General features: G+C 40.4%; 1 protein-coding gene across 2 annotated transcripts in view; it reads right to left on the bottom strand.

Moving 5' to 3' along the window:
• plrdgb (PITP-less RdgB-like protein) overlaps window positions 1-11,867 on the bottom strand; it is a 67,058-nt gene extending 55,191 nt beyond the window's left edge. For both annotated transcript variants that reach the window (XM_083564527.1, XM_083564526.1), the window contains exon 1: window positions 11,431-11,867. Coding sequence is in view for 1 of the 2 variants with exons in the window: in XM_083564526.1 (XP_083420652.1) it covers window positions 11,431-11,455 (25 nt within the window). In the remaining variant the exon portion in view is untranslated. The remainder of the gene's footprint in view (window positions 1-11,430) is intronic.
• Between the last annotated feature and the right edge of the window lie 10,260 nt (window positions 11,868-22,127).

Raw genomic sequence — 22,127 nt, 5'->3', positions numbered from 1 at the left:
AATACACAAAACACAAAACAGCGCTGCCAGTAAACCTACTGCATGTTATACAGTACAGTGTGCAAAAGAGAACTGTATACAGAAGTGTACTTGTAAATAAACACAAAAGTTTTTGCAAAAAAGCAATAACAGCATTCAAATGGATGTGCAAAAAAACAGCATGTAAACAGTTATGTAGTTATAATAAAATAATAATATAATATTGAAAATGCTGAAGACATGGATGTGTGAAATAAGTTTGAGTTTGTGTCGAAGTTCAGATTTGTAGCAGCTCAGTAACACACAGTTGTGTGAGTGTGAGTGTGTGTGTGTGTGTAAGTTTCAGGTCCAGTTCAGTTCTGTGTGTTGTGAAGACTGATGGCTTGATGGAGAAAACTGTTGCATAGTCTGGATGTGAGGCCCGTATGCTTTTCTCTAATGGCAGGAGGGTGAAGAGTGTGTGTGAGGGGTGTGAGGGTTCATCCACAATACTGTTGGCTTTGCGGATGCAGCGTGTGGTGTAATGTCCGTGATGGAGGAGAGAGAGACTCTGATGCTTAGGGCCTACCATACAAGCCTGTGGGGGCAGTGCTATGATCTGGGGTTGCTGCAGTTGCTCAGGTCTCGGTTCAGCTTCGTTATATGCCCAAAGAATGAGGTCAGCCAACTACCCAAATATACTGAATGACTAGGTTATTCCATCAATGGATTGTTTTCTTCCCTGATGGCACGGACAGATTCCAAGATGGCAATGCCAGGATTCATCGGAGACAAATTGTGAAAGAGAGGTTCAGGGAGCATAAGACATCATTTTCACACATGGATTGGCCACCACAGAGTCCAGACCTTCACCCCATTGAGGATCTTTAGGATGTGCTGGAGAAGACTTTGTGCAGAGGTCCGACTCTCCCATCCTCAATACAAGATCTTGGTGAAAAATGACTGCATCTCTGGGCAGGAATAAATGTTACGACATTGCAGAAGATTATCGGAACGTTGCCACAGCGAATGCGCGCCGTAATCAAAGCTAAAGGCGGTCCAACGAATTATTAGAATGCGTGCCCTTTTTTTTTTTTTTTTTTTGCACGGCCAGTGTATATGTAACGCGCATGGTGTTATACGTTGTAAAATGCGAAACGGTGAATCGTCCCTAATCATCAGCAAACAAACTACAGATATTTTTTTTAAATATTCATATTATATTCATAACTGCAGAGCTTTTTAGAAGAGTTGTCAACTATAGACGAATCACTAAGCTCAGGGATCGTTCTTTCTGGTCCTCGCTCTTGTCTTGTGCATCTGTGCTGCTTGATCTACCTGTCATCTGCCATGTATCTGTAGCAGACAGGCTTTGGCACTGAAGATGCGTCTCTGGAGGAATAGCGGGCAGACTGGAATAAAACGGGATGGTGAATTTGTCAGGCTGAATGGTGCAGGGATTAATGTTAGGAAACGCTAAGAAATCTCTCCCTGCTGTTAGGAGGGAAAAAAGCTTTAAGTACGCCAATGGACAATTAACAAACTGTTTCATTATGGGGTTCTGGAGCTTAATTACGCCAGTGCCCTGTGTTCGTTATGCAACACAAATCATGTTTCCAACACAAATCTGCTTCGTTCGCATTAATGAAAATATTCAAATTCGTATATTTATTTGTCATATAGACATTCGTACATGTCGTGAAATGCTTCTTACGACTGTCCAACATGTAAACAAACATAGACAGAGGTGGAAAGTAATGAAGTTCAAATACTTTGTTACTGTACTTAAGTAGATTTTTCTGGTATCAGTACCATAATTTCCGGAATATTATATATATATATATATATATATATATATATATATATATATATATATATATATATATATATATATATATATATATATATATATACTAAATTTTACAAAGATTTTTATTTTGAACATAAATAAGCCACACCTGTCTATAAGCCGCAGGTGTCTACACTGAAACTAATGAACTTTACACAGGCTTTAACAAAAGACAGTGTCTGTTACACGGCTTGTATCTAAACAGTAATCTACAAAGAAAGTCATTGTTCACTGTCTTCCTCCTTCCTTTAACAACAATTTTTCTCGGGAGTTTATCTTTTGGCATCGTCGTGCGTTTAAAAATCACCATCGGTGAAGCTTTTCTCCCGATGCCGTGCAGCTCAGTACACAGGTGAAGTGTGTTTTCATGCCCGGTTGTTTTCAGCGTGACGAATGATTTACATTTCCTGTAGACAGTCCGAGTGAGCGGCAGGTCAAACATCAGAGGAACATCATCCATATTTATGATGTGGTGCGGCCCGATTCAGTGGGAGCGCATCTGATTTAATATAAAGAGTTTCATTGGTTCACCTGAAGCCGTTCAGCAATTTCATTGGTCTAATGTTTTGGGGTTCAGTTTTTTGGCTTAAATCTTGTGAACCCAGGAAAAAAACAGGAAAAAATCCATTAATTAGCCGCTTCATTGTTTAAGCCGCGGGGTTCAAAGCGTGGGAAAAAAGTAGCGGCTTATAGTCCGGAAAATACAGTATTTTAATTCGCTATTTATTTCTCTTTAACTTTTTACTTTCACTCACTAAATTTTTCACAGAAATATCTGTAATTTCTACTTCTTACATATTCAAAACAGGCTCTTTACTTTAGTTTAGTTTTGGTGAAATGTAAATTCCTTTTTATTCTCATCGCCTGATTCTTTTCATTCGATCGCCTGATCATCATCATCTTTTCTCTGCTAGTGTTCTATATGGTGGATGTTCAGTCTGGATACATTCATTAGAAAACAACATATGGACATCTTTTGTATTAATCAGAGCTGTGAAATTGTTGAGGCAAATGGATTTTAACGGCATTTATTCAATTAACGTGCGATTAATGCGCCGCGCGTTTCTGTTTGACCCTTTTTTTTCGCAAAAATTGAAATGAATAAATACAAAAGAGGCAAAATTAAAACCTTACAACTAAAACGCAACACATTTATTTACGACGTCCTTTCTTCACTCGAATATAAAAAATATATAAACCACGTACCATATTTAACAGATAAAACCACCACAAACTAACAATGAACAATATAACTATAGAAACATTACATCTCAAAAGAAATTTATATTAAGAGTCATTTCCTGAGTGTCAAATAATTAAATAAATATAAAATAATTAATAACAAAGGGAGAGATATTAAGTGAAATTAATACATTTATAACATCTGTAAGAATTAGATAGTGTAATTAAATTGTGAAAAGTATTCATTTAAGGTACCGTATTTTTCGGACTATAAGCCGATACGTTTTTCCCACCCTTTGAACCCCGTGGCTTAAACAACGAAGCGGCTAATTTATAGATTTTTCCTGGTTTTTTCTCGGTTTCACAAACTTCAAGGCAAAAAACTGAGCCCCATAACATTAGACCAATGAAATTGCTGAACGGCTTCAGGTGAACCAATGAAACTCTTTATATTAAATCAGATGCGCTCCCACTGAATCGGGCCGCAGCACATCATAAATATGGATGATGTTCCTCTGATGTTTGACCTGCCGCTCACTCGGACTGTCTACAGGAAATGCGAATCATCCGTCACGCTGAAAACAACCGGGCATGAAAACACACTTCACCTGTGTTCTGAGCTGCACGGCGTCGAGAGAAAAGCTTTACCGATGGTGATTTTTAAACGCACGACGATGCCAAAAGATAAACTCCAGAGAGAAATAGTTGTGAAAGGAAGGAGGAAAACAGTGAACAATGACTTTCTTGGTAGGCTACTGTTTAGATACAAGCCGTGTAACAGGGACTGCCTTTCCTTAAAGCCTGTGTAAAGTTCATTAGTTTCAGTGTAGACAGGTGCGGCTTATTTATGTTCAAAATAAAAATCTTTGTCAAATTCTGTGGGTGCGGCTTATATTTGGGTGCGTTTAATAGTCCGTAAATTACGGTACATTTAGAACAGATACAAATGTGCGATTAAGTTGCGATTAATTACGAGTTAACACGTGGTGATCATGCAATTAATAGTGATTAAAGATTTGACTCAATTGACAGCTCTAGTATGAATAAATTAATAAGATGTGAGGTCCGGTTACCGGCGTTACATTTAAACAGGTAGTAGTAATGACAATTTTTTACTTAAGTACAAGTCCATACTTCTTTAATTTCACGTGAAAAGTGTAGTCAGTTCTTCAACTTTGACCAGAGTCTTTTAAAACATGAGTATCTGTACTTCTACTTGAGTGAAGGATGTGTGTAATTTTGCCATCCCTGAAGAGCGTCAACATTAAAGAGAAGCAATATAAGGAAACGCACCAAAAAGGCCAAAATTAAGAACATTTTCCTACAATTTCTCCCGCATGGTGAGTGCTTTCATAAAGCTTTGTTTAGCAAAAGGTTTGTATGAACAGTTGGACAAAACACTCGGACGAGGTGTTTAACGAAAGCAATGAAAACAAGGTCTGGTTTCACTGGAAACACTGCAGTGAAAAATAAACATGAATATGCAGAATCCTAGTGTGCAGCTGCTGTTTCCTTCAACATAACTGCTGACACACACAGAAGGAAAATGCTGAACGTTACAGCGGTTCCTCAGGTTCCCGCTGTACACACATTCACGCCCATGCTGCTCCTCGTTTATCATGTCTGGTATCAAAAAGCTTTACAGGAGCTGTAAAAGTCTGTTACTACTTCCTGTTTTAGTTTTTTTAACATCCACTTTATTAGCTATCAACATGATCCTTTTAGATTCAGGTTTTCACAAGGCTTTCAGATGCCCTTACAAATATCTCGTGACTTATAATTATTTCATTTACACAGGCAGTTGAGGGTTAAGAGCCTTGCCCAAGGGCCCTGCAGTGGCAGCTTGTTTGTGTTGAGATTGCATGACCTTCCAATTCAAAGGCCAACACCTTAATCACTAAGGCAGCACTTCCCTAATTCAGATTACTTCTCTCTTTATCACCCACATTCTCTCACTAGCTCTATAATATATTGCCAAGGGTGTGTAGACAACTGGTTTAGTCCCAATTTGCTCTTATAATTCCCTCTGCTCTTCTGAGAAGATGTTCCTCTAGATTTTAGAGTGTGCTTGTGGAGTGTGCTCATCCAATTTCCAGTGTTCCAAATTACCCCAAAGGTGTTCAGTAAGGTTGAGGTCAAAGCTCAGGAGATCTTCTACTCCAACCCATGAAAAGTAAATAATCATGGCATTGTCATGCCGGAACAGGTTTGGGTCTTCGAGTTCGAATGAATGGAACATATCATTCTAGCACACCCAAAGACATCCTACACAGTTGTGTGCTTTTAACTTTGTGGTAACAGTTTGTGTAAAAGTTCAGTTTCCCAATACCTTTGTCCATATAGTGCATGGTATTTTGATCACCTATAAAGCTGTTAAACAACAGGATTACAATTAGTTAAAAGTCACCCCTGTGGCTGAATCTCCACAAGCTCACTCCAAAATCTAGTGGAGCATCTTCCCAGAAGAGTGGAGATATGAGATGGGATGTTCAAAAAGCATCCAAAAAAGATATTTATATATTTATGCTATATGTAAATATGTATCTGATTGATTTCTCACATTTAATATTTACTATTTAGTGGTACAAAAAACAGTGTTTGGGTTATACAGCAAACGTAGCACACACTTCCCTATATGCCTTAAGGACCCTGCTTGAATTTTGTGCACCGATTAATGATGATTCCCAAACTAATTATACACTCAATGCAGGGGATTTAAAGAGCAATAGAACTATGAGAGAGAAAGAGGAAGAGAAAAAGAAAGAATAAATCCCTGAAGCAGACAGAGATAAGCCATTACAGCTACATTCGCCTCGGTCTTATCATTACAAGCATGCGTTCCTAAAAAAGACATGAAAAACACTGTAGTTGCAGGACAGACAGTTTTTCTGACTGCAAAAGCAATAAGATAAAAAATAAAAACAATTAAAAAAAAAGCCGCCTGAGTTTGGGCTTCCTGTGCGTCTGTCAGCTGCTCATGATCACAGCGATAAGGTGAGAAAGGCCAGGTGTGTAGCTGTAGCTGCTATATCATTACTGGCTCGTGTGTGTTGAGATATATGTGGGCGCTCAAGAAACAAGTCATACCATGCACCTACGCTAAGAAAAAAACAAACACACACACACACACACACACACACACACACACACACACACACACTACAATTTCAACCTTTTTTGATTATCAGCCTTAGACGTGTATAATTAAATCTGATCTACGGCGAGAAGATTATTATTTCAGGATTTTACGTTTATATACCGTCTACTCTAAATCTTTATATCATAAAACCAGGAAAATATTTACACAATATTTTGCATTGCAGCTCTGTGATGTGAACATCGAAGAGTGATTCATAGGAGGTCCAAATGAGACCCAAAGGACATCAATAGGAGACCCAAAGGTGATCAACAGGAGACTGAAAAGAGACCTATAGGAGATTCATAGGACACCCAAATGAGATTCACAAGAGACCCATAGGAGATTTATAGGAAACCCAAATGAGATTTATTGGACACCAAAAGGAGACACATAGGGAGACCTAAAGGTGACCCACAGGAGACCCAAAGCAGATTCTTAGAAGGTCCAAAGGAGATCCAATGGAGATTAATAGGAAGCCCAAAGGAGAGAAATATGAGACCCAAAGGTGATCAATAATAGACCGAAAAGAGACCTATAGGAGATTCATAGGAGACCCAAATGAGATTCACAGGAGAACCAAAGGAGATTCACAGGAGAGCCAAAAGAGATTCATAGGACACCCAAAGGAGACACATAGGAGACCTAAATGTACCCCACAGGAGACCAAAAGCAGATTCATAGGAGACCCAAAGATTGATAGAACATCGATACCAAATTTTATTTCAGGTCAAAAATATTGAATTTGTAGATATTTTATTTGTTGCCAAGATGTGAATATTCACCTCTTTTGCCTGATGGTTTTATCCAAATCAGCCCATACCTGAGCAGTAAAGGGGTAAGGATCTTAGTTTAGGGCCAAACAGGTGGCATAGTGGTGGTACTGGTATTAGAATTCATGACCTTCTGAGCAGAAGCAGCACGCATTAACCCATCAGCTAACCACAAAGAAATGAAATAAACCCCAGATGCATGCACAAATTGATCCGATCCGATTTCTAGGTTCGGTTCATTTCGTTTTTCTGACCAATAAAAGAACGCTTGTTGAGAGGACGTTTGCAGATCTACACCCCCGTCGGCCGTTTCATCATATCTTTTGTTTTGATGAAGCGAGCCATCGAATGTCTTTGTCTTTTAGCGGGAAAAAAAGAAGAAAGGTTTTAGACGGTTCAGCTCCAGTTTAACCACGATTAACCAGAACTAACGTGTGAAGCATAAATAACAGGCATCTTATCTCACCGCCTGCCTCCTCAAAAAGATGAATAGAAGGGTATGAACTTCTAGATCACTCATTATTCATGATTGAACCTCGACTCAGACTCAAGTTTGATTCTATTTCTATTTCTGATTTGCGACCCACTCTGTGATTTATTCAGTGTGTGCCAGGATTAAAAGAGTAACTATGCATTTACTTGTCACATGTACATTCGCATATCGCAGTGATGTTAAAAACGCTGGGGCTGGAGTCTAGGCTTAGCCATTATATGGCACCCCTGGAGCACAGAGGGTTAAGGGCCTTACTCAGGGGCCCAAAAGTGGTAGCTTGGCGATAGTGGGGATGGAACCACAACCTTCTGTTCGGCATTTGAAAACCTTAATTACTGGTCTACCACCTCCTGAAAAAACCTTGGCAGGTCATGTTAAACCGCAAATGATAAGGTACACTGATTATTAAAAAGCGCAGTCGGGTCTCTGTAGGAAATCTCCATTATATACGTTCTCTTTTCTCAGGAGTTGTAGATGCTGAGTTGAAGTCTAATTAAACACAACTTTGTGCACAACAAAGCTCCTGTGCACAAAGCCAGCTCCATGAAGATCTGCTTTCCCTGGGTTCGAGTGAATTGAACACCCTTGGGATGAATGTGAACGCTGACTGCACTCCAGGCCTCCTCACCTTCTCACCTCCATCACCTGACTTTACTAACACCCTGGCTGAATGAATCTCCACAAATCTCCACTTAATCTCTTGGAACTTCTTTCCAGAAGTGTGAAGGTTATGATAAGAGCAAATAGGGACTACATGTGGAATGGGATGTTCAAAAAGAAGCAGATACTAATCTTATGGTCAGGTGTCCACAAACTTTTGTCCATACAATGTACCTCGTTTGGGTATACCTGCAACAGCCCTCACACAGACAGACACACACACACACACACACACACACACACACACACACACACACACACACACAGGTCTGTTACATAATCAGTGCTTTGTAACACCCAAAATTAACCCTAACCTTGATGTTAGTTATATAAAAGGAAATGTTTTGATTCTTATTATTTATTTATTTGTTTGTTTATTAATTAATTTTTTTTAAAGGCCACTTATTTAATTTTGGAGGGGAAAAAAATTATCTGGTTTCCAGACAAACATCCACAAAATTTGAAATGTCCTTGTAAACAATCTCTAAACACACACACACACACACACACACACACGAAAATTTATGCACACACACTTTCGTAAGCTCGTTTTGTGTCTCCTATGCTTCGTAACAACATTTAATTTCTGTGATTGTAATTACTGATTAATAACTGATGCCGTAACCGTTTTTTCCCCTCGACATCATAAACGCTGACTGGTTGAATTTTTTCATGATCACTGGTTCAGTCCATTTCCAGCATCCGGAGCAGCGACTATGGCGTATATAAACCACGTCTTTCTGCTTGTTTTTGCGTCTGATTGTACACGAGCCGGCTGGACCAAACCTAGATACGCTCGTTAATTAAATCCGTTCGGAACCTTCTGATAGGCTCGGGGGACGTTATTTAATGTTCCGCCACTAAATGTGGGCCAGTGTGAGATGATCGGATATGATTCCACACGAGTCTCCTCGCTTCTGCTTACAAACGTCTCTCTGAGATCCTGCACATACACCCCCCCGGAGTGTCAAACAAACCGCTCGAGAAGCATGTCCAGTGTCTCACATCTCTATCTAATTATAGTAACAGGTCTAAATAAGCTCAACTGGACCGGTCTGAGATGTTTTGGGAGTTGTTTGGGAGCTGAGATCGACGACGCACGTGTGACTTCTGACACGTCTGAATATCGGATGAAATGATGCAGACCAGGACACTGGTTCTGAGAACACAAAAGACGTAAACCAGTAGACAATCGAAGCACTTCCTGACTCCAAAAGAGACGTGGCTAAAAGCGGCATCGAAACATGGTTTCCGTTGGCGACAATCTACTGGAGCGCAAGACACGCCCCTGATAAGGCTTTCACACAGAATTTAATTGGATGTTGACTTCAATTTGGATCGATTTACGTAAAAGACAAAAACTGAAGCGAATCAAAGCAACAGTCTGAAAATAAGAGAAAATGACACATCTGATGCGTGAATTTAAAAAAAAAAAATTTTCACAAATTTCCGGACTATAAAGCGCACCCATATATAAGACACACCCACTGAATTTTAAAAATATTTTTATTTTGAACAAAAATAAGCCACACTTGTCTATAAGCCGTGTCTACACTAATGTACTTTACACAGGCTTTAATGAAAGACACGTTACACACGGTGTAACGGGTGAAATATGTTGCGCTTCCTTACGAGCATAGCAGTATTTTGGGAATAGCCTGCCAGAAGCGAGCTCTCCCTTCACCCACACTCAATGCGCTTCAACGGCTTGTATCTAAACAGTAGCCGACTACTAGTCATTGTTCACTGTCTTCCTTCTTCCTTTCACAACTATTTCTCTCGGGAGTTTATCTTTTGGCATCGTCGTGCGTTTAAAAATCACCTGAAGGGAAGTTTTTTCTCCCGATGGCGTGCAGCTCAGAAGACATGTGAGGTGCGTTTTTTCGTTTCCGTTCGGAAATTTAATTGGTCTAATGTTATGGGGTTCAGTTTTTTGGTTTGAAGTTTGTGAAACCGGGAAAAACCCAGGAAAAATTCATAAATTAGCCGCTTCGTTGGATAAGCCGCGGGGTTCAAAACGTGGGGAAAAAGTGCCGGCTTATAGTCCGAAAAATACGGTATCTGATTTGCCTAAAACTGGTAAATCCGATACCAAATTGGATCTATACGCCAATCCCAGATCCGGTACCAAATCCGTCACATGCTGTATATACTAAACCAAATCAATTCGTATCATATTGTATTGTTTAATACAAACACATTTTATTTTTGCCTGAAAAATCAAACCCGTATCACAGCAGTGGTCTGACCTGAGACAACGGTATGGTAAATGGTTGAATTACGCTCACCGTTTTGCATCGCTTCGTAGCAGATTAACTGGTATCATCAAACATCAAATGATATCAAAGCAAATTTGGGTGCATTGTAATATACTGGCAATATATTCACCCCCAGGCCTTTAGTGGTGCCCTGCCCAAATCAATCCACCTCCATGTCATGCCACAACTACAGAAGCTATTAATATTATGCAAAAATAAACAGTATAACAGAGCGCTGCATCACAGACAGGAATCTCAAATAGCTAGAAATGGCATTACTGAAGCAAGAAACCCAATAAACCCAATTCAACAATTCTCCTTTCACTGTAGCCACAGCTGCACCTCCTGCACACATATCTAGGTTTTCCTGCGGATTTAAAAACTCATCGGGATACGAAATGCCAACCTGTTTGAACTTTTTTTATTTTTTTTTATTGATGCATCAAATCGTTAACTTTCATGCTGATGCACTGATGTAAATTGAATCTTAACACCTCTAATATAAGAATTTTTTTTTTTTTACTACAGTATTTGGAAAAAGAGAGAAATAGAGAGATTTTTTTTTTTTTTTTGCATTTGTGTGAAATGTTTTGATTTCAGCGTAAGTGAATCATGAACGTTCATGACATCTTCATACCACCACAGATGAAGTTTCACAGCACAGTCCCGTTAGAGTGGGTATGGGAACTGATGAGGAGAAGAATGAAGCTGGGAAAGGATGGAATGTCGTGTCATGCATGAAGGTCAGCAGACCTTTGAGAGTCGAATGTGTCATTTGGGAGAACATGTGCAGAGTTACATTGCTACACACGCTCACTCGCGCGCGCGCACACACACACACACACACACACACAGACACACAGACACACACATGGACACACTCTCTGGAAAACAAAGTAAGACATTTATGGGGGGATTTTTTTTGTCATGTGAATCGTGTGGATGGAGATTTAGTTTTTGTCCTGGCTGAAACACACCTCCCTCCCTCACACCGGCTTGGCTAAAATGTCAGTGCGTCACCCTGTGCAACATCAGCGCCCGTAAAACACACCGGGGGGGAATTCCAGCACTCCAGCATGCACCAGGGGCAGACAGCAAACAATTACAACGGAATATCTCACCTTTCTCTCGTGCATCTTTCGCCATCCTGGTCTGTACGCGCTCCTTCACGTGTGTTAATGCGCTCCTGTGTGTGTTTGTGTGTGTGTGTGTGTTTGTGCGCTTTAATGCGCGTGTATTCCGCTCCAGTGCGTGTATGTCTGCGCTGCGCGTGTGTGGATATGCGCGTGTCTCTTTGAGAGTGTGCGCGTGAGTGTGCGTGGATCTGCGGCGCGCCGTTCTGTATCCAACCAAGTGTCCCAGCGTTTGGTCAGAGCGCGCGCATGTCGTTGCGCCACTTTTCCCCGCCCACCCATTCACTTCACCGGTTTCCTCGATCTCAGGTAACACCGAAAGTTAATGACACACTCCCCGAGTGCTCTTCCGGCCGACCAATCACCTGCGCCGAGCTGTGAACGCGATTCGTCCAATCACTTTGCAGATCCGATTCTTATCCACCAATCAGCGTTGGCTGGAGGCTTCACGCGTCTGACTCCTGGGGTAACTCAGGTCTGCAGCCAAATCGTTCAGTAGTGAACTGTCAATCAACTAAATATTTTTTATATATTAATTAATCATGAAAGTTGATCACCCCGACAGATGCTTTTGCTATAGAGGTGAAAATCAGCTTGTTCAGGTCTCAATGCTGTGTCAACTGACCCAAAGCTTTTTAGCAATAAAATCAATCAATTTACTACTACATTAAATTAAACAAACTCCTGCTTAAATAACGAGCAATATGAGATGATTTTGTGGGCATGGGCAGAGCTAAGGAGTGGCCAGAGGTGGTCAGGGGTGGCCAGAGGTGGTCAGGGGTGGCCAGAGGTGGTCAGAGGTGGTCAGGGGTGGCCAGAGGTGGTCAGGGGTGGCCAGAGGTCGCCATGACCAGTGCCGTTTCATGCAAAATGGAGATGTCACAGGGTAGTATGAATGATAACGGAACACACACTGGAAAGTTTGTTCATGTTCTCGTTGTCCAATGGCTAGAAATATCAACCAGGATGTCACTAATAATCCATGCAGAAGAGACTTTGTCTTCCATACTTGTCAAGTGACTGCTAGATTAAGAGACCCAACTGACCAACACAAAGCTTGTCATCTTCTTCTTTCGGCTTCTCCCATTAGGGGTCACCACAGATGATCATCCGTCTCCATAATACTCATCCCTTTTTAAACCAACTACCTGCATGTCTTCCTTCTATTGTACTTACACTGGTATAGGTTATTTTTTTCCATACTGTACTTTATGATTGTACTCTAGGCCACAAACTACTTTTGCTAAAATGTGTGCCTCGGTGACCGATTAGTATTTTGCCGCACACTGCTTACATTTTGTGGAAGGTTTAATAATTAATTCAATTCAATTAACTACTTTTGTAGAGCACTTTTACCAATGGACAAGCAGATTCACACAGATAAAGAGGTTATAATGATGTATTTAAAAAAGTGTATAAGGTTAGTACCTATACATCTGTTCTTTATAAATGTTTATTGTATAAATGTTTATCTCTAATGAGCTGGCATGAGACGTTACGAGAAAGAAACCTTGAGAGGAACCAGACTCAAAACCATTCTCATCAGAGTGGCACTCAATATCTATCCATTACATTTCCATCATTCTTGTAGAGTACTGTTCAGTTAAGATGTTTTTTTATATGCTAGGCAACCAATCTAAAGATAAGTTGGCTTTAATAGGTTCACAATGTTGCTTAAATGCAAAACTGTTCATTCAACATGCAATCCTGAGCCATTGTAGAAGAATGTTGATATTAATTACAGTCCAAATCCATCCTCAAAGCTTAAATAAGTTGTTGGACTTCTGATCAGAAGGTCATGAGTTCAAATCCCAGCACTACAAACCCTCAGCAAGGCCCTTAACCTCAACTGGTCAGTTGTACAAATGAGATAATGGTCTGGATAAGAGCGTCTTTCAAACACCGTAAATGTAAATGGACATTTCTTTGTAAAAGGTCTCGCCCTGTCTTTACTGTTTCCCAAAAAAACACAGATGTATGCAAATGTATTTATTACATATATCGTATTTTTAAGTCCCAGCCTTCCACAGTTAACTCGAGGGTTTAAAAAAATGTCTGCAATATCGATGGAGCCTTTATTGAATTGATCCAAGTCAGTGAATGTACTTCGTTACTAATGCATTCTGACCTTAACAACGAATGCTGAAAGGCTGTGAAGTCCTCTCACCAAGCATACCAGCCACTGAAACCTAATTAGACTAATTGCTTTTGAGGAGCAGATCTGTGAAGCAACGCAGATGTCCGAGTCGTTCCGATTTGATGACTTGCAGTCGACACATTAATTATTAATTAACTGTTAGCGAAATCATATGTGGCAGAAAATAAAGTGTCTAAATGGTGTGAGAGCAACAGCAAAGAAAACCACATGTGCAGAGAAAAAAAAAAGCACCATAGCAACCGTAGCCTTAGAAATGATTTGCGAGTGCAAAAGAATGACATAAACAGGCCATTTTTTTTTTTTTTGCACCGAGAACTGATCCGTGACAACCTGCCTGAAACAGCAGCTCAGGGTTGTGGATTCAGGAGGCAAAAAAAAAAACGATGACCCCCAAACATATATTCTCTGATCATCTCAGTAGTAAATGCTCAGTTCTCATTTAAGTCAGCCAGGCACTGAAACATCTCACTGAGCTCTAGTGCTCTCTTGCGTCTCATTGATGAGACGTCAGCGTGACGCGAGAGAGCAAATACCAGCCTGAGGTCCGTGCCAAGTGAGAGTGGGCAGAAAAATCTTTGTTTCGACAGCTGCTTCAAAGGTCAGTCCAAATAAATGCTGTCTCAGGTCTAAGGGACCAGCCCTAATGTGCATGATCTAAATGATCCAATTTATATAGCAATCCAATTTTTTCCATCCTGACTAGGATTCTTATTGAATTTAGGAACATTTTATCAATATTTCTCTTATATATGGGACCAGTTGTGGATTCATCACGATATTTACTGCATGTCTATTAGGGATGTGCATCTCTATAACTGATGTTGATGGCACTTTCACAAACAGGCCTTTGTAGCTCAAAAACAAGAGAGAAAAACTATTAAATAAACCCAGACGTTTTTTTTTCCTGCTCCAGGAAGGTGCAGCTCTACCTCTGCCATGTTAATCTGTATTCTGTGTGACTCTCAGAACACGCTCGTAGTGGTGTGATACTTTATCTTGACATATTCAAGTAGCAGCAGCGGTGCTGAGAGAACATCAGTTTTTACCGATGCAGATATGCAAAAAAGGAAATATCATGCGCCATGATACAAATGCTAACTAGTATCCCATGCATCGCATCGTTAACTTTTATGCCAATGCACCGATGCGAATCCCATCATCCCTAATGTGCGTAGTGGTTGAAAACTGCTCTCTTGTAAATTGCACAAAAGTGTTGAGACACTTTTTTAAGATATTCTACATTCCTCTAAATTCTACATTCAACATGTCTGGAGTTTTCCTTTTTTTGGGATGAGGTAGGAGTCCATGGAGACGCAACTTAGGGACATTTATAGCATAGACAGTCCCTAGGCTGGTATTTTCCTGGGTGGTAGTCTAGTGGTTAAGGTATTGGAGTTTGGAACTGAAGGTCGTGAGTTCAAATCCCAGCCACATCAAACTGCCACTCCTGGGCCCCTGAGTAAGGCCCTTAACATCATACCTGCTCGGGTGTATAAATGAGATAAGGGTGTCGTAAATGTTCAAGGTGCAAGATTTTGGATCTGAAGGTTGGGGGTTCAAGCCACAGCACTGTATTATAAAGGCTGTTTTTGCTTCTGAAATCACATGAACTTGAGGAGCACATGGAACCTCAAAGTTCAGGATTGCATGATGAACCCTTGTGCCAAGTGATGTTAGAAAGCTGTGGTCAGAGCACAGAATCAGCCATTATAAAGCACCGATAGAGCACAGAGGGTTAAGGGTCCAAAAGTGCAGCTTAGCAAGTCTGGGGCTTGAACCCTCAACCTTCAGATCAGGAACCTAGAGTCTGAATTAAGCACTGAGCTACCACTTTCAAAGTTGCAACGCTTCCTGGAAACACTGCCTAGTAACCAGTTTCTTGCTTTATAATTCAAAATGTAGGCATCTACACGCACCTTCTGTATTTCTCTCATTTTAAATTACCAGCTCGCAAATTAATGATGTTAAAATCCCACAGGATCATCACCTTGTGCATGAAATAATGACCCCCGTATACACAATTATAGCCTTTACATAACATCCTTTTCCCAGCACTAACCTCAAAACTTCGCCTTTTTTTTAATGAGCCGATACGCCTGCATTCCCATGTGCAGAGCTGTTATTTGGGGGGGTGATACTTCTAGCAAAGCGATTCTCACTGCACTTCCACCTCCTACACGTCCCACGAGGCCGAAAAGTTGCAAAAGCCAGCCGACTTTCAAAATCATCCCCGGTGACCTAGTATATGAATAAAATATATCTGTCTCTTTTTGTGTGTGTGTGTGTGTGTGTGTGTGTGTGTGTGTGTGTGTGTGTGTGTGTGTGTGTGAGTTGGTACATGCGAACCTCTTGTAATGCAAGATCGATGTGAAGCCCTCAGGTCTTTAGGAAGGTTGTGTGGATGTCAGTGTGTGGTGAAACATATGCAACTCACTCTATGCTGATGACCACGTCCAAGTGAACGTGTTTTATTCCTTGAGGCATGTCACGTATAATTGTTACTTCTTTTTTTCCCCTCCATCCACCCACTCAAAGTTCAACCCGTGGCTCTTATGAGCCGCACAAACTACTGCGAAGGAATTTTAATGAGTTTACAGCAGCATTAAGAGGTATAGATTGCAATAGTCATCAGCTCCTTCCTCACTCAATGGCTGGAGAGCAAATGTAATGAACGTTTACAAAGGATTTTATATACACGGTACACTCTTGTGGGATACACGTCAGGGAAGAGCTCGTTACAGGGAAACATGATCCAAACTTCATGCGTTGGGAAACTATTGTTTTAAACTCAACCAGAAGGATTTCTTTTTCTGTGTTCCACAATAACGATCATTTTATCACCCTCTTTTCTGAGACCATCCTCCATTGATTATGCTACTTGGTTCATCTTTTGAATTTTGGTGACTCCTGACAATATCATCGTTGGATAAATTGAATCAAACAATAAAGGCTTGTTCGAGTGTTACAAGAATAAAGTTGTGAAGTCGCTGAGCAACTCAAGAACTTGAGAATGGATTTGGGGTGTAAATAAAATCATCAGTCTACTACAATGGCTCAGGTCTACAGGTTGCATGAACGGTTCTGCATTTAGGCACCTATTACTACACACATCAACAATGGAACTGTAATAAATGGACATTCGGTGATGAGGATGAGGTTCCTTTTTGAATCTGGCTCCTTCAGAGGTTTCTTCCTCATGCCATCTCAGGGAGATTTTCCTGCCCACAGTCAGGCTCACTCATCAGGGAAAAATAATATAAGGAACAAACTTATAGGCACTAAACATACAAAAAAATGTAACCGCTTTATCAGTGTAAGCTGCTTTGCGACCATGACCATTTAAAAAAGTGCTCTACAAATGCAAAAAAAAAAAAGATCAAGCTGAATTTGGAGCTCATACTGGAAAGGAATCACTCATCTCTTATTTAACAACTCATCATCCTCATCCTCACAAATGGTCAATGAAGGACCAAGCATTATTAATGGACAATGAACCAATAATAGCAAAGGAAACAGACATTCAGACTGTTGAATTTTGTGTGGCACATCTAATATAAACACGTTTGAGACGTTTATGCGGCTATAGCCTCATGGTTTGTGTGGTTCTGGAACGGGTTAAACCAACAATGTGGAGGCAGTGGAGTCTGATTGTATATATGGATTTGTAATTTGTCCTTCTGGGAGTGTTCAGTGGAAGGGTTTTAGATTGGTCTTAAGAGCCAGTACCATTTCATGCGCATTTTATCCGACGTGCATTTTCCCAGGTAAAAAAAAAAGAAAAAATCCCTCTAAAGATACACTCTCGATGTATCATTAAAGGTATCAAAAGACGCAGCTTAAAATCATTCTTTTTCCAAAGTGCACCTAAAAATTGCATAAAAATACATGAAGATTGAATATGCTGTATGTGAGGAAGCAAGATTGCTAAATTCTTAGACTTGCGAAGTGTGTGCAAAGTATTTGAGTAAATATACTTGTTACTGTATCCATTTTTGTCCACTTTCTAGTTTTACTGAGTATCAAAGAAATAAGCAAATTTTTTCTTTCTTCTCAACTACATTTATGAGTCGATACGAGCTGGTATCAAAAAGATTTTAATGTCTGGCCCCTAGGGACAAATTCTCGATGCACAATGGTTGCCGATTGGATTTGACATTTTCGGAGGTTGAGCTCGTTAAAGGTTTTCTGGATCTCTCATCGTCTTCCACTCAAAACACCTCAAAAGACTCACGGCAGCCTCGCCGTAAACTTGCCGAATCCTGCCAAACGTCTCTATGGCAGATATTATGTTTGCTCTTTGTTCTAACTCGCTTTTCATGATGAAATCGTAGACGTGGTAACGCACATGGTCAGAATAGCACCGTTGCACAGCCTTCGATGTTCACAGGACAATGTCTCTTGGCACACTGACTTATGAAAGTTGGTGCACCCTGTGACTGTGTGTGCAGTCTTATGCCGCCATCTGTTGGCTGCTACAAAACTAGTCTCGAAAATTTTTGATTCCACCTTGTATGTAATTTTTACTCTGCTGGATATTAATTGACGATGATCGTTAACAATTACATTTCACACCTCTGTTGAAGATGTCATTAAACCTCAACACTCCCCTACCCGAATCTGCTGCCTGTAAACGGCTTTTTAACTCCGCTGGCCGTATCTTCAGTCCAAAAAAGAGCATTAATTCATTCCAAAAACTTTGAGAACCAGCTTTTGTTGAAGTTCAATTGAAATGTTTCCCCTCTCCAAAACTAAGAGTTCCATCAAATCACAGCTCTGAATATCTGGTTTTACTTTATCTAAAATGATTTAATTTGTCCATTGAATACTAATGCTACTTCCACTTTGTAAAATATGTGCTTTCTGAACATCCTGGTCCAAATTATATCTCCATTATCTCTTATAATAAACTCCACTCTTCTGGAAAGATGTTCCACTATATTTTGTGGATATTTGTGCTTATTCAGACACAAGGATGTTAGTAAAGTCAGGTGAGAAGATGAGGAGGTCTGGGGTGCAGTCAGCATTCACATTTAACCCAAAAAATGTTCAGTAGGGCAAAAGCTCCTTAGCAGGAGATCTTCCACTCCAACTAATGTAAAGCATATCTTCAATGAACATACATTCATCTTCATCTTCATAGGCTCAAGTTAAAGTGAATGAGATATATTATATATGATATAAACCAAAGAGACCAAAAGACCAAAGAGAGATCTAAAAAGCTATCAGCGGTAACAGACGAAACCAAGTCCTTTGATCATCACCATGATCACAAGAGGAATAATGATGTGAAGCTCAGGCTACGTCCACGCTGTGATCAACGCAGATGGTTCTGGAAGACACGCCACGATCATCTTTAAACACGCATAAGAGCCAACAATACAGAGCAAATAGATTGCAGGGAAATCAGTGTGGGAAAGGGGACAGGAAGCAATGAGCAGGTCAGAATGAATCTTTTTTGAAACCCACCTATGCCAAACCCTCGTTTATGAGAGAATCAGTGCAGTGCTGACGTCAGAAGCTTCCTCTCACTATCTCCATCTCTCTTTCCTTTCTCTGTTCAGCCTGATGCTATTTTTAGCTTCTCATCAGTACCCAATAAAAGGTTGGGTGGCTGTTCTCTCGGCATTTTTTAAATTATCCATAGTCACATCTCAGTAATCCATAGTGATGCCCAGAGCTCTTGTTCAAGTCTGAGCACCAAACAAATGCGTGCCATGAATTCTTTTTTTTCTGAACCAGTTCTCAAAACAAAAAACTATTCATATTTAGAGAAATGTTTTAGCTTTGAGGAATAGCTGCAGAATATTCATTTGATCTGAATGTAAGTGAGTGATTCAGAAGGATTGTGTTTCTCAGCAGGGTGAATATATTGGTTGTGTGTCAGCATTGCATCGACTCTGATTCTTTTCATGAAAGAACCGACTGCTGGGTCACACTATTGTGTGTGTGTGTGTGTGTGTGTGTTATGGATTCCTCATGCCCATCCCATTGTGTGAGCATGAGTGAATCTCCAGTCTTTGGTGACTCAAGACTTGTTTTATAATGAGTGTATAATGAGCTCTGCCTAATCGCCACCCTGGTCAGTTTTCCCATCATGCTTTACTCCTAATGATATTCCTCGTGGCTCATTAACACTTCATAGTGGCATAGGATTGTAATCATCAACCGCTTTTTTATAGACCTTCGCCCTCTAACTTTTAATGACAACGCACAGGTGTATTCGCAGGAAAATATCAAGAACAAGGAAACGAAACGGCTTCTTATGACCTACTTCTGCTCTTTTAGGGATTATAAAAAAAAAGAGATGTAATTATATGGTTCATTTATTTCATTAATATAAATCTAAAGAGACTAAGGGCAAGTCGAGGATTTACAAAATCACAAAGCAGAGCAAATCTGAGACCTGAGGCAAATCTTATCACACTTGCTCCCTCTAGTGGAGTCAATGAATTTCACACGTCACATATGCTGTACCACATGATAAAGATTTCTTTATTGTTTTTGCACAGGGTACAACGAAATTTAATTTCAGTCCTTATGGTGCATAAACATGAATGGTTTTTTTATTTATTTTATTTTATTCTTACTACAGCAAAGTAGAATACTTTCTTCGCATATCCCTGCTCATGGGGAAACTGAGGTCAGAGCATATGATGGAACACCCTGGAGACTAGAGATTTGAGGGTCTTGCTCAAGGGCCCCAAAAGTGGCATCTTTGTACCACTGGGGCTTGAACCCACCTAGGATCTCTATAGACTCCACAAGACCTCTGAAGGTTGCAGTGATACCAGGCACAAAAACACAAGCAGCAAATACTTGACATGCTTTAAATTGTGAGGTTGGGCCTCCACTGATTAGACCTTTATCCAGCACGTTCCTTAGATACTTGATCGAATTGAAATCGGGAGACTTTGTAGGCCCTCCAGCACCTTGAAGTCTTTTGTTCCTCGCACCGTTCCTGAACCATTTGTCCATTGGTAAAAGACTGAATTTGTGCTGCCATAGATCTTTTGTTGGATCCAGAGCAAACAGGTTAGCCTTCTTCCTTTACATACAACAATGACTCATGGGCGCTTTTTAGTCTATCCTAGGGACAGTGGTTGTCATTTAATGGACCACTTTTCGGTAGGTACTAACCACTGCATACCAGGAACACCACACAAGACCTGAAGTTTTGTGATGCTCGGAACCTCGTCTAGACGTCACAATGTGGCTATTGTTACACTGTCTAAAGAAAGTAGTAGCTCAGTAGTTAAGGCTCTGTGTTACTGATCAGAAGGTTGGTGGTTTAAGCCCCCGTGATCCCACTGTTGGGCCCTTGAACATGGTCCAACATGTCTGACCGAGTGCTTTGACCCCAACTTCCCCAAAACGAAGAAAAAAATCTCGCTGTGCTGAAAAAACGTGACAAATAAACGCATCTTGCACTTTTTTTCCTGTTCATTTATTGGCTAATATTTTCTACCCTTTAACGAGATAATCACTGTTATTCACGTCACTCGTCAGTGGATTTGACATTACGGCTGCATAACTTTTATAGAGTTTTAATTTCTTTTTAACTAGAATTTCAAAGCCTATGGTTTATTCCGATTTCGAACCCAGTTTTAAAGCGATTCTGTTCCTCTTCTCCGTCACTACCAGGCGATGGCTGTCAGCCGTAATGCAGATCAGAAACGTTTCCCCGCCGCTGGCATGCTGGAGAATAAATACTGAGAAATGTTAACGTCAACATCAACTGAAAGATGAAAGGTGACACGGAGGTTATTGCGCATTTAAGACGCCGCAGACGTCAAATCCGTCCGGAGATCGAGTCGTGATGCATCAGCATCATTTAACGCACCGCATCACTTTACTGTAATAGGAACTGCGATTTTTTTTTTTTTTTTTTATTAAAGAAAAAACACTGCAATTTTTTTTTTATCTATTTATACAAAACAATGACGGAAGTATTGGGACACCTGACTTTTCCAAGCCATATGTGTTTCTTCCTCAAACATCTTACCACAAACTTGGAGGTCACATAAACTAGGATGAATGTGAACACTGACTGCACCGCAGGCCTCCTCACCTCACCTCCATCATTACCTGAGGTTACCATCACCCTTGTGGCTAAATGAGCACAAATCTCCACAAGGTCGGGTGTCCACAGACTTTTGTCTACAAACTGGCTGAAATAAATGAGGGTTTTTACCCGGCATTCAACTTCAAATTTATAACTTATTTCCAACAAAGAATTCAGAATTCCTATTTAGTATGGCCTCGTTGAAGGCATGTCCTAGAGCGTCTGTCAAACAGGATGCTGCTTGTTCTCTTACTCGGCACAAAGCACATTGTTAACGTAAAAGTTATAGCGTTAGAACTGATTGCTGCAAAGCGTTGACACTGGAGACTCCTTCCATAAATATTTTATTCATGTGACATGCAATTTAAGACCCTGTGAAAGAGCCGTTTCTATGAAAACGGTAACACTTTAGAAAGTGGGTGTGTTCATATAAACTGATGGCCAGCAGCATAGTCATAGAAGTGG

This window comes from Silurus aristotelis (assembly GCF_946808225.1).
Source record: "Silurus aristotelis genome assembly, chromosome: 16".
NCBI classification, from domain to species: domain Eukaryota; kingdom Metazoa; phylum Chordata; class Actinopteri; order Siluriformes; family Siluridae; genus Silurus; species Silurus aristotelis.
The sequence above is the reverse complement of the archived record's forward strand: the minus strand, read 5'-3'. Positions and strand labels throughout refer to the sequence as shown.